The 13,300-nt window shown below is 45.0% G+C and overlaps 2 protein-coding genes across 2 annotated transcripts; one reads left to right on the top strand and one right to left on the bottom strand.

Annotated features, from left to right (window-relative positions):
* Positions 1 to 3,196: 3,196 nt before the first annotated feature.
* Positions 3,197 to 10,857, top strand: LOC112892133 (beta-adaptin-like protein A). Its single transcript, XM_025959221.1, has 11 exons — positions 3,197 to 3,356; positions 3,446 to 3,962; positions 5,688 to 5,812; positions 5,900 to 6,098; positions 6,576 to 6,804; positions 6,907 to 7,073; positions 7,178 to 7,387; positions 7,902 to 8,012; positions 8,113 to 8,289; positions 9,286 to 9,744; positions 10,137 to 10,857. The coding sequence occupies exons 1-11, from the start codon at positions 3,301 to 3,303 to the stop codon at positions 10,425 to 10,427; spliced, it is 2,541 nt and encodes an 846-aa protein (XP_025815006.1). The 5' UTR covers positions 3,197 to 3,300; the 3' UTR covers positions 10,428 to 10,857.
* Positions 10,858 to 11,385: 528 nt separating this feature from the next.
* Positions 11,386 to 12,029, bottom strand: LOC112892135 (mitochondrial import receptor subunit TOM7-1-like). Its single transcript, XM_025959224.1, has one exon. It carries the CDS (start codon positions 11,904 to 11,906, stop codon positions 11,658 to 11,660), a length of 249 nt encoding a protein of 82 aa, XP_025815009.1. The 5' UTR covers positions 11,907 to 12,029; the 3' UTR covers positions 11,386 to 11,657.
* Between the last annotated feature and the right edge of the window lie 1,271 nt (positions 12,030 to 13,300).

Raw genomic sequence — 13,300 nt, 5'->3', positions numbered from 1 at the left:
CAATTGACATCCATATCTTATCGCCAGTTTCATGTGACGCGATCCTCGCCATCTTCCTCAGCCGGCCAGGTAAACCGGCCGTGCACGTGGGAAACAATAGCTCGGCTGGGAAACAATGGCCAGTAGTGGGTGTTGCTCATCAGTGGTCACACAGGGGAGACCAGCGAACTTACTAGCCCGTGTCGTGTAACGGACGCGGTCCATACGGGGGTCGCTGCCCCTGCCGGTCCAGCCCGGCGGAGGCTAGCTAGCTGCAGACCAAACGAGCCCGATCCCCAAACGAATCCGGCCGATCGATCAGAAAACTAACCCAGATTCCGCCGGCGTTTACGCCTGCGCCGGAGAGGAAAGGCTTCGACGAACCGTCGTCGTCCCTGGGGACACGGTACCTGCTGGGGCCTCCGTGGGTGCCCTCTACGCCCTCCTCTGTACCATGCACCAGCTTGACTGCTCTCTTCATCATCCGATCCATCGCGCCTGAAACGGATGCGTTGCAGGCCTGTAAACGTTGGGGCGCAAATGCCATCGCCATCATCCGGCGAGCGATCTATCTTTAGCAGGTGCGGGTACGAATACGATCAATGATTTGGATGTGCATTCGAGAGAGGGCGTGCATGAATGCAGGAGCCTACGCGATTTTTTCTGTCAGGTACGCACGTATAGACGCATGTGATCTCGCGAGGGCGATGCTTGCCGCAATCAATGAGCGCCAACAAAAACCCTGGTCCTGAAACTCAACGCCGCGCCGCTAACACCACTCCCTGGTTTGTAGGGTTCCAGCTGTAGAGGTAGTCCCGCGGTCCTGCTGCGTGTCTGCATCCAGGCACCTGATCATTGCAGAAGACACCCTCATACTATCAGCCAACCTTTAAAGACCAGTAAGAAAAAGGAAGATTGGGATATAGCCAAGCTAGCCAAAACCGTGATGAAAATTCAGTCATGGAAGGGTTCAGGCTTCAGGTGTAGGAAGAGGCACTCGCAATGATGAACCATTCTGTATCAGCAGCCAAAAGAGTTCAGGAATGCTGCAACCATGAATGTGGCCAGGTGCAGTGAGCTTCTATATTGTCTGGTTAGTCAATTGAGCACCTTGTCAATCAATAGGAAGTGAAAAAGGAAACGGGTTCGGATTCTGAGCAGTGATCCCTATAACCATTATTAGCCATTGCACCAGGGAATGGATGAAAAGCCACTAATGTTCACACTATGTTTGGACACATGGCAGAGACGACATAAAAGAAATGCATCCACCATCTTTCATCTGTAAAAGTTGTCGTGAATACAAGAGAGGTGGATGGACCTAATGATGGCTTAGAAGTTAGAACTGACCACATATATGCTGTTTTTTTGGTCTAAATCTTGCACAAGAGTCTCTAGAAATGTAAAAACACGTCTTTTTTTGTGCCATAAAACTATTCCTTCCAAGTCTTTCTTTTCACGTGAATGTTCACCAGAATCAGATGATAAGAAGGCACACTGTCTCGTAAAGCCAACAGTCAGAAGCGGAAGCAAAGGGCCTCTTTAGATCAGGACGCAAAAACGCAAAAATATTTTTTTTCAAAGGAATCTTACCAATTTGAAGTACTAAATGAAGTCTATTTACAAAACTTTTTGCATGGATGGGTTGTAAATCACGAGACGAATCTAATGATGCTAATTAATCCATGATTAAGCAATAATTAGCGGATGGTTACTGTAGCATCACTGTTGCAAAATATGGATTAAGTAGGCTCATTAGATTCGTCTCGCGATTTACAGCCCATCCATGCAAAAAGTTTTGTAAATAGACTTCATTTAGTACTTCAAATTAGCAAGATTTCTTTGGCATCTTTGCGTTTACAGGTTTTTTGCGTTTTTGCGGAAGGAACTAAACAGGCCCAAAGTAGTGAACACCAAAAATCCACCCATCATCTTCCTTCCATGTTTCAAACCATAAAAAGGAGAACTGTACTGTAGAAAAAGGAAGTAAGCACTGTCCATGATTGCAACGCATGTTTGACAGAAAGGGATGAGGGTGACCCAATTCAATGCCATCATGATAGAAGAAAACAAAAGGGAGCAATAATTGCGCAAAATAATGTCAAGCACAAATTTTGACCTAAAACCGATTCCGTGACTTATTTTGCACAAGAATATCTCTGCCATGTGTCTTATCACACAGGGCTTTACCCATCCGAACAAATCTAACACCTAGGACATACCCCTTGGTGGACTGACAGTATAAACACTTGCACAAATTCAAATGCTCGTGGTCTGGCCCTGGAACACCGGTGCCTGAACCTGCTACGCGACAACCATTTTCTTATTTTCTATTTTCTTTTTTTCTATAGACTAAGTACATGATTACTATAAGGATATTAATACATATGTTTATCTTTTTCTTGCTCTCTTCTTTCTTTAATCTCGTATTTCATTTGGTTTCCCCTCAGTACCATTGCCCAATTTTTTTTTTACCATGTATACCAGATAACTAGATCACAAGCATAAATATTCCACTTTAAGACGTTAGGCTTGTCCGTCTGAATAAGCTTCTGCAAAATTGAAGCAAATAAGCAGGTGAATTCCTCTTCCCTAAAGAAATAAGCAGGTGAATTCCTCACTTCGGTTAAACTCCGGACGTTTATGCTACAACGAATAATTGCCTGAAACTTAGGATGTTCATGTTCCTAGAACAAGAACTGAAATTGCCTGAAGCTTAAGGTGTTCTTGTTCCTAGAACAGAGAATTGCCAGAACTCATGATGCTTCAGCTTATATATCATTGAATTGGCTTAATAATATATGACATCTGTTCACATTTAATAGAAATAAGAGAAGCTCAAAAGGTGCCACGAAGCATGCACTCTGATCTGTACATAGGCATGAGGATTGAGGAGTACAGATTAGTTTTGCAGGTTGATGTCCTACACGGATGCTACTAGTAGGATGTTTGTCCGGCAAATTAAGTAGTAGGAGTACACATTTTCATCTGAGATTCTTAAAGTTCTGTTGCCATAAGCACATATTTTCTCTTAACCAGAACCAGAATAAATCAATCTACATGTAATAATGTTGTAAAGGAACGGTGTACTGCTTCGAGTTGGATATGAAAAGGAATAGTGTGTTACTCATTTTCAATGAAATACGTTTAACTCTCTCGAAGGCGTATTACACTATGGCCCACCTGTCATAGTCTGGTACTCCGTCAGTCCCCAGCTCAGATCCGAAGCTCCCACCAAACGGAACACCACGCGGCTCGTCGCAGTCGTCTTCTTCCCCACGCGAGGCCAGATCCAACCTCCCGCCGCGGCCGACCTCCGCCATGGCTCCCACCGTCCCTTCGGCGGCGAAGTCCGCATCGCCTTCCCAACCCTCCGGGTACGCCGCTCTCTCCGCTCCGGCTCCCGAAACTTCCCGCCTCTCGAACCCTAAACTGACGCGCCAACTGGCGACTCTGTTGAGTGCAGGAAGAGCGAGGTGGCCGATCTGAAGCAGCAGCTGCGGCAGCTCGCGGGGAGCCGCGCGTCCGATGCGGACGACCAGCGCCGCGACGTCTTCAAGCGAGTGATCTCCTGCATGACGGCCGGCATCGACGTGTCGGCCGCGTTCGGGGAGATGGTGCTCTGCTCCGCCACCTCCGACGTCGTCACCAAGAAGATGTGCTACCTCTACGTCGGCGCCCACGCGCGCGCTCACCCGGACCTTGCTCTGCTCACCATCAACTTCCTCCAGAGGGACTGCCGCGATCAGGACCCCACCATCCGCGGCCTCGCGCTCCGCAGTCTCTGCTCTCTCCGTGTCCCCAACCTTGTCGAGTATCTCGTCACGCCACTCACGACCGGGCTCAAGGACCCCAGCGCCTACGTCCGGATGATCGCCGCTGTTGGTGCTGCCAAGCTGTATCACATATCTGCCACCGCCTGCATTGATGCTGATCTGCCTGCTTCGCTCAAGGCGCTAATGCTCTCCGACCCAGATGCACAGGTAAACTACCCTGCCACAAACTGCTTGACGAAACAGAATGCAGTAATCATATTACTACTGATTAGTTAGAGTGACCAACTGATTAATTGTCAACTAAAATAAGCAATTTGCATTTTGTGGACTCAACCTGGAACTGTTTCACTGCACGCAGATGCCAATCTCAACACTGATTGAATTTAGGCACTGCATGCTGATGGGAGCTGTTACCTAGAATCAGGGCAACATGCATCTTCTACCTGCCTTAAAGCTTGTTTGATTGCATAGATGAATAGGTGCGGCTAATAAAAAATGAGGTTGCGTAAGGGTACGGTATCAACCCCCATCTGAACAAATGCGAGAACCAGGGTTTGAATCCCGGTTGCCTAATTCCTCTCACAGAGATTAGCCAGCTGCACTGAGGTAGCTCTCACATGAAAGTGCTTAAGGGGGCTGCATATTCATACCCCTAGTAATAAAGACTTGTTTGACGCTTGAAGTACTGGTTGTTAGCACATTTCAGCCGCCACTTTTTTGTTAACTGGTTATAAATATCAGATTATTCTCATTCCTTTTTGGTTAGATTGTCTGATGAGATCACTCATCAGTCACACATGAAGTTCAACTGTTCTTACATATAACTTGTGATGTTAGTTTTGCATGATAGTTTTTCACCAATTGGTTGGTTCATAGCCCAAGAGATTTTGCATTGCATGCATAATGACTTACATAGCAGATTATATGAGTTATGAGCTTCTAGTGACACCACATTCTAGCAAATTTAAAGTCGCCGTCTTACTATCTTCTCAATCCTGATATGCCTTATTATGCTTGCATTAATATCTGTCCATCGTGGATTCTTCTCTTTGAATAAGGTAGCACAAAGAAATACCCCCTCCACCTCCAGTCACTACTACTTGACATTTTGAACCATGCCAGTCTTGAAAATTTTGTGTTGACCACTATTTACAAAATCTAAGAAAATTATCATAGCATGAAAGAGCATTTCGAGAGAAGCGTACTCATACAAGTTTCATGTTTCCAATCTATATCTTACGAATATATTGATAGTCAAATCTTCAAAAGTTTGAACGGAAACCTTGTCCAAAACGCCATATATTTGTGATCGGAGAAGTACCATCTAAACTTACGTAAAACACATTGGATATTACAGTTAGTTGAAGCTGGTACACGATTACTCGCACTGGATCAAATGAAAGCCTACATTTTTCCTCACCTGATACTTTCTGAATAGCAAGTGGCATGTTCCCACTTCCCGGTTCTCCCTATTTTTTTTTTGCAGTGCTTTCAACACTGTTGTATCTGTTGGGTGGATTCACATGCTCCCTCGATCGATGAGACATTGCATATATTTTGATAGGAAGAAACACCTTTTTACAGAGTGCATAAATGATTTTGAAATGCGAGTGCATTTGAAATTCACTGCTAGAATACTTTTGAATTTGCCTCCACAACACCAAGTTTACCAATCTATTGTGATTTAGTTCTGGAACATCCAAATTTAATTTTGTGACTCGGCTTTTGTTTGTCCTATGGCTTCCATTAAAAGGCTGTCTTGTAAGTTCTGTGTTTCTGGTATGAGCCTATGTGGTTTTTCCTTGTGGATGGTCTTACTTTATTTTAACCTATTCCATTTCGGGGTTTGGTTCAACTGATTAATAATTGAACGTTACCTTGTGTGAGACTGTTCTTTTCTGAGATAAACTGATTACATTGGTGCACTTGCAGGTAGTTGCCAATTGCCTGCATTCGTTGCAGGAAATCTGGACCCTAGAAGCTGCCAATTCAGAGGCAGCAGCAAGGGAGATTGAAACATTGTATAGCAAACCAGTGGTATTTTACCTGTTAAACAAGTGAGTTTCGACCTTTCTTTGGTGCTTTTCTGGCAATAATCCAAATCTGAATTTACTTGATTTTTTACATTTTTTATTTATGTGCAGGATCAAAGAGTTCAGTGAGTGGGCGCAGTGCCTTGTCCTTGAGTTGGCATCAAAGTTTCTACCATCTGATAATAACGAAATTTTTGACATAATGAACCTGCTGGAGGATAGGCTTCAGCATGCAAATGGAGCTGTTGTTTTGTCAACAATTAAAGTATTTCTCCATTTGACAATGTCCATGACTGATGTTCATCAACAGGTGCACATGTTGCTACTCCCATTATATTACCAAAGATGTAATTTTGCTCATGCAGCACTGTTATGGTGCTTAGGCTCCATTTGATATTACTATGGCTTTTCCGAAACAATTATTTCTTCCTAGATCATTATGTGTTGGAGCACCTTTTTAGGATCCATAACAGCATAATCTGATTAGGACTAGTAAAAGTTCCCAGAATAGGCTACAGCACAGCACAACTACCACAAACTGACCCTTTGATGGCTGGTAGCCTTTCTTACATTTCTGGCATGTTATGCAATCAAATACAATGAACATACCATTTCACGTAACTGTTCGCTCTACATAATTCTTTTATTTGCATGTTCATGTAGTATGGAATTATCTTAATTCTGAGAACACTTATATTTGGATTTCATATGTTTGTTTGTTTGTTTATTTATTTATCTCATTAGGCTTTGATTAAAAGTCATCTAATTTCTGTTTGAATTCTCCTAGGTTTATGAGCGTATAAAAGCACCCTTGCTTACTTTGGTGGGTGCTGGGAGTCCTGAACAGTCATATGCTGTGCTATGTCATCTACATCTCCTGGTGATGCGTGCTCCAATGTTATTTTCCTCTGACTATAAAAGTTTCTACTGCCAATTTAGTGATCCGTCATATGTGAAGAAGCTGAAACTTGAGATGTTGACTGCCATAGCAAATGAAAGCAACACCTATGAAATCGGTATACCAGATATCCAACTTCCAACTCTAATTTGTTATGTTTTTACTCATTAGTTACCATCATTTTTTCTAAAATATCTATACTGGATGTTTTCTCCACCAGTAACTGAGCTGTGTGAATATGCTGGAAATGTCGACGTACCAATTGCAAGAGAGTCTATCCGGGCAGTTGGAAAAATAGCACTCCAGCAATATGATGTTAATGCCATTGTGGACAGGCTTCTACAATTTCTTGAAATGGATAAGGATTATGTGACTGCTGAAACTCTAGTAAGTTTTTGCAATGCTAGTTATTGATCTTTACTCATGGTCCTGTCTTGCAGGACTACATTGCATTTGCATCTCGGATGTTTCTGATTAAAACTAAAATGCAGGTCTTGGTGAAAGATCTTCTTAGAAAATATCCTCAATGGAGCCATGATTGTATAGCTGTTGTTGGAAATATCAGTAGCAAAAATATTCAGGAGCCAAAAGGTAAAGCAGCTCTCATATGGATGTTGGGAGAATATTCTCAAGACATGCATGATGCTCCGTATGTCCTCGAGAGTCTTGTTGAAAACTGGGATGAAGAGCACTCTCCTGAGGTACCAACATGTTCTTCCTTATCTTGTGCTGTTAATATTTTCGAGTACTTATATTTTAGTTTTAAGGTGGGCCCAGTACACATTTTTCTTAAATTCTGAGTTACTAAAATTATCTTCCACTGCAAAAAAAGCGTCTATTCTACTTTTCTTATTAATGCATGGAAAATTTGTTTTTTCCACAGTAATGGTGTATATGTATGACTAGCTCAGAGATTTTTGTCCCAAAGTATCAGAAACATACATATCTAAGACAAGGACTGAAGCATTTGATAACAACTAACATTTCTAATCGGTGAAATAAAATGTTTGGTTTCATGTGTGAAATTCATACATTTCCCACTGCTATTGAAAGTGGGATGGTTTTGTTACCCTTTTCTCAACCATCATCTAGAACCTTGTAGAACTGTCCTGATATTAATGTAAAATTCATCCATTTTCTTTAGATTTGTTCTTGATGTCATGGCCCTAGTCGTTCTTGATCTCCACTTAACTTTTCCATTGTTGTATTTTGCAGGTTCGCTTGCATCTCCTGACTGCAGTGATGAAATGTTTCTTCAAGAGACCACCAGAGACGCAAAAGGCATTGGGAGCTACATTAGCAGCTGGTCTATCTGACACTCACCAGGTCAGGATTTGTTTGTGTTTCTGCAACTGTTGGATTATTCATTACCATTCTATGAATGGTGAAAATATTGTTGCTCCAGCTAAACCGCACTTTGTCGCAGGATGTTCATGACAGAGCGCTTTTCTACTACAGGCTTTTGCAATATGATCCTGCTGTGGCAGAACGTGTAGTAAACCCTCCCAAACAAGCTGTCTCTGTATTTGCAGATACGCAGAGCAGCGAAATGAAAGATCGGATATTTGATGAGTTCAACAGTCTATCAGTTGTATATCAGAAGGTATGCAGTATTGAAAATTTGAAGTATGGACACATTTGTTGGATATTTTAGCAGATTCTCAATATCATATAATTATGCTAATGGGTTTTGTTGGTATGTTCCTGCCATGTCAAATTTTGTGTCCAACCCTTGTACATAGCAACCTTATCTTTACTATTCTTCCTCTGAAGTTGTCTTTCTCTTCAGTGATTAAGCTGCTTTAGCAAATGTTTTGGAATAGCAGAGCATGAACGTCCGAGATTATTTATTTAATTTTGACAGATCCCAACAGCTGTTAGGGGATAGACTCTAATGTAGTGGTTTGCTGATCTCAACTTGTCTCATGACAACATGTTGAATTCTTTAGATAACTTTCATGAGAATGACTTTGTTGTTCTTCGAAAAGAGATAACGACTCTGAATGAAAAAAAAAACTGCGTGCGTGTTCTTTTTTAAAATTAACTGTGTGAGTATGTTGAAGTTGGGTAACATTGTACATTTGTACATTTATCACAACTCATCATACAACAGATTTTGAAAATTAAGGACCGTCTTCAACTGCAAACCTGTTTTTAGGCTGTGATATTTGCTTGTAGTATGAGTTAATGTCTTTGCTATGTATTGATTTGGTGTTGAACTTTGTTGAGAGATGAACTGTCTTCAACTGCGAAATTGGTCATGGGCCATGATGGCAGTTTTTAGACCCTTGCTTGAGGCAAATTGAGTTAGTGTGACTCAGATATAGCTCATGTCTTTGTTATTTTTTTTTGACAAGCATAGTTGAGATGAATCTATTCACATCTTTGTCATGCAAAATGCATCCCTTTTACGGTTATGGTGAAAAAAAAAGTCCACATTTCTGTGGCATGCACTTATTACGATTTACAAATACTGGAGCTCGCTGGAGCATGTGTTCGTGGAAAGGCATATACTCTTCCGGTCTTCCCAATATTATCCTATTGTCTATATATTATTCACAATTTGCCTGACAGGTACTAACTTCTATGTACTTGGCAGCCATCTTACATGTTTACAGATAAGGAGCATCGTGGACCATTTGAGTATTCTGAGGATCTTACAAACTTGGCTGTTGGGACAGAGGCTCAGGAAAATGTAATATCTGCCCAAAGATACCAAGAAAATGATAATGATCTTTTGCTTAGTACTTCAGATAAAGAGGACGATGGTACAAGAGCCAGCAATGGTTCAGCCACCTCTACATACAATGCTCCTTCGGACTTGATTGGCTCTTCATTGATAAGTTCTCAAACACCAGCTGAAACTTCGCTAATAAATACTGGTGGGCCGACATATTCCTCGCAATCAAACTTCAGTCTCGATGACCTTCTTGGGCTTGGTGTTACTGAAACTCCTGCGCCTCCACCACCACCAGCACTGACCCTTAACTCAAAGCCTGTGTTAGATCCTGGTACGTTCCAGAGGAAATGGGGCCAGTTAGCATTGGCACTGACTCAGGTATGCTACAATCTAGTTTTCGATTACCAGAGGTGCAAGATATGCCATATGGGTTTTTTCATTTCCTGGTCTCTTTTCTTACGATAGCAAAGTGGTCTACAGCATGAGATTCCTCTTTGGTGCCATTGCCTAGTATGTTTGTTTCTGGTCAAGAGTCTGAAACTGAAGTTTCTGTTCCAACTTTCTGATCTCTAGGCAGTGATTTTGTTTGGTTCAAGAGTCCTATGATTTAGCAAAGTGGTGTAATGAATTAAAACCCTTGGTGCCATGGCTGTTAAGATATGCGTCTCACCTTGAAATTCATCTCCCAAAATGCCTGACATCATGTTCTGACCTTTCTTTTTTTCAATTCTGACCTTAAAGTCTTTTTCTCTTATGTGTTTTGTGGACAGGAATGCTCTTTGAGCCCCCAAGGAGCAGCATCATTAATGAACCCCCAATCGCTCATCCGCCATATGCAAAGCAATTACATCCAATGTATTGCTTCAGGTGGTCAGCCCCCAAACTACAAGTTCTTTTTCTATGCTCAGAAAGATGGGGCTACTGCTTTCTTCCTTGTAGAATGTATTGTCAACACAGCATCAGCGAAGGCACAGCTCAAAATCAAGGCCGATGATGGGGCTGCTGCTGAGGCATTCTCGACTTTGTTTCAGTCAGCCTTGTCCAAATTTGGGCTTTCTTGATCCTGAGCATTTTCTGCCTCAATGATTCACTGGTCCACTGTTTTTCTGCCTTGTCGCAGTCTGTCCACCGTCTGCAGCCCTTAAGACTTCGAGTAAGCTTGTCCCGTATACATTTTATCATCAAAATATTGGAGAATGAGATGAAACATTGCCGTTTGAGGGTGTAGATCAGCAAGGAGAGAACAGTGGAGTTTTGTAGGGGTGGTAATCTGATTTGTTCTCTCTGGGTGAAGAGCTCGGCGTCTGTATATGTCATCCAGAGAAACAGCTGCCCTGATGTTCAGGGACCTGCTGGTTTGATGTTGCCTATTGTGGAGCTGAATATCCTTTTTTTCCCAAGGGATGTAGAAAGAATAGGGATACCTTTCACGTATGTTATTTACCTATTTTTACTTGCACAGATCAATAAAGATGTTCACAATTTGTCCAATTCGATTTTGACATTGCCGGCTGCATTGCCATATGTTAACCATGGTATGAGTTTGTTACTCTGCCATAGATTGAAACAGCATTACATCATGTATTCGCTTGTGCATCCATATTTAGGATAAGAAAATAACAGGGAACGTCTTGATGCAAATACATGTTTCTACCATAACTGATGGCAGCCGCTTCTCATTACACTTCTTTTGAACCGGTTTGCAAACAATATTCATCAGTTGTTGCTTGGAAATATGAGAAACAAATAACCAGCTAGACTGCATACTACAGGGAATCCTCTCTGAAATCACCGTCAGTCTCTCAGCTTTGGAAATGAAGGCAACCACAATTCATAAGCACGCATGAACACAAAAACTACCAACTAGTTAATCACATACAAACGCCGATTCACATCGAAAACTCTGACCCCTCCAGTTGTATGATAGAACTAGCCAGATTCCACAACACGGCAGATAGTTCGCCTCTTACTTGCTGTTCAATCAAAACACCAGGCACAGGATGGACGAACATAAAAACAGAGCACAGATGAACACGGATCTAGTTCATACGATCACATTAATAGCATAGCAGATTCATATAACCAACTCAACAGATTTTGTCCGATCTATAGAAGACACAACCGCCAACATGAAATTATTACGCTCGCTCAACCTCCTCACAGAAGCATCACACGGACTCAGCAACCTTCACCGACTCGATCCAGCACATGTGAAAGCAACTAACCAGCTATGAACTACCACGAGAGCAGGCGGGACCGACCGCACCCGGGCTCTGCCGGGGGAGGCCCGATCAGACGGGGGAGAGGAGCTGGGAGATGGAGGGCTTGGGCTCGGAGTTCATGCCGATGACGATGACGAGCGGGATGAAGCCGTAGTGCGCCGCCACCTTGGCCGTCTTCATCGTCCACGTGGTCCACTCCTTGACGAGCCGCACCGCGGTCGCCGCCCTGGTGGCCTCCCCGTCGGCCGCGCCAGGGGCGGCGTCCTTCCTCCCGCCCTTGCCCTTGGGCTTCGCCTTCAGCGACGGACGCGACGCCATGGCGCGGCTCCCCCGACCCCGGCGTCGACCCGATCCGGCTCGCGGAGCAAAAACCCTAGGGAGGCGGTGGCGTTTGGGGGCGGAGGGGGATGGATTCTTTGGTCTGATTGATGGGTGGGCATGCGGCGCCCTCCTGTTAGGTTAATACGGGTCGGTTGCTGGGCTATTGGGCCATTCGAGGATCACCTGGCAGACTCTGAATGGCTGCAATGTATTCTGGGCCGAAATTTCGATGTGGGTATGGCTGGGTTCGAGACTGTCATTGAGCTGGACATTGTTGTGGCAACCGTGCGTCATGATTATGATGTTTTTATTTATTGAAAAACAAAAGAAACCACGCAACCATGCCGCTATCAGTCGTTATCGTTGAACACTGGTGCGTAGAGTGGTTAGGCCTACTTTTCCACGTACACCTCTGCTACGGCCTGCGCGAGGATGGATGGAAGAGCTACGGGGGCCGGGCCATGTTGTCTCACGAGTCATCACTACTTACCATCCATACCGGTGATCAAGCTAAAGTTGTTACCTATAATGCTCGCACTGCCCGGCCTGATATTAGTATATGACTTGCTGGGCACACTGGTCATGTTATTTGGCCTGCCTTGGCCCCGATTATTCAACTTCTCAAAAGGAATCCAGCACAGAGCACTCGTGCGTGCAACCGACGGGCACATGCATGCACCTGAACGCGGACCGAACCGCGCCAGGATTTAGCTGCTCTCTGCTCGGCGGGCACATGTTCACTGGCCGCGATCGCCCCCTCCCTTTCTCGGGACGAATCGCACATTTGAACCCGGCGACGGCGACGTGACACGGCAATTCCGACGGTTGCAAGCCGTCCGACGAGCCCACGCTGTCGTTGGCAGAACCGACAGGGCGTCGACAGACCCGGGGACACGCATCGAAATCGCAGGAAATTATATTAGCGCACGCACGGATAAGGGGACGGGACCGCGCGCCGCCGATCCGCACCCGCACCTGGCTCGCCGAGCGCCACGCCGCAGCGCATCGGCGTCGCCCAGCCTGCCGACGCCGCCCCGCGCGCATGCGCGAATAGCCAGCCCCCCGACACGCCCCGGAAAGGCAACCGGACCCGTCCGCGTCCCGCATCGCCAAATCTCCGCCGCATCCACCCGTACGCCCCGCCCCGATCCCACCACGCATCCTCCTTCCTATCGCGGCGCCCGCCCATTCACACCTCGCGCCGGCTGCCGGCGCGCACCCGATCCCGTGAGCCGGGCGCCGCGCGGCGTGGCGTGGGCGGATCGGCAATCGCGCACGTGGGGAGCCCGGAGGTGGATGTGGGGAGGGGAGGGGAGGGGACCCGTCGCCGCGCCGTAAAGCTTGACCGGCGGGCGCGCCTGGCCAGCGACGCTGACGGCGCGGGCCCGCGG

Source organism: Panicum hallii, chromosome 5 (assembly GCF_002211085.1).
Source record: "Panicum hallii strain FIL2 chromosome 5, PHallii_v3.1, whole genome shotgun sequence".
Lineage (NCBI taxonomy): Eukaryota > Viridiplantae > Streptophyta > Magnoliopsida > Poales > Poaceae > Panicum > Panicum hallii.
The sequence above is the reverse complement of the archived record's forward strand: the minus strand, read 5'-3'. Positions and strand labels throughout refer to the sequence as shown.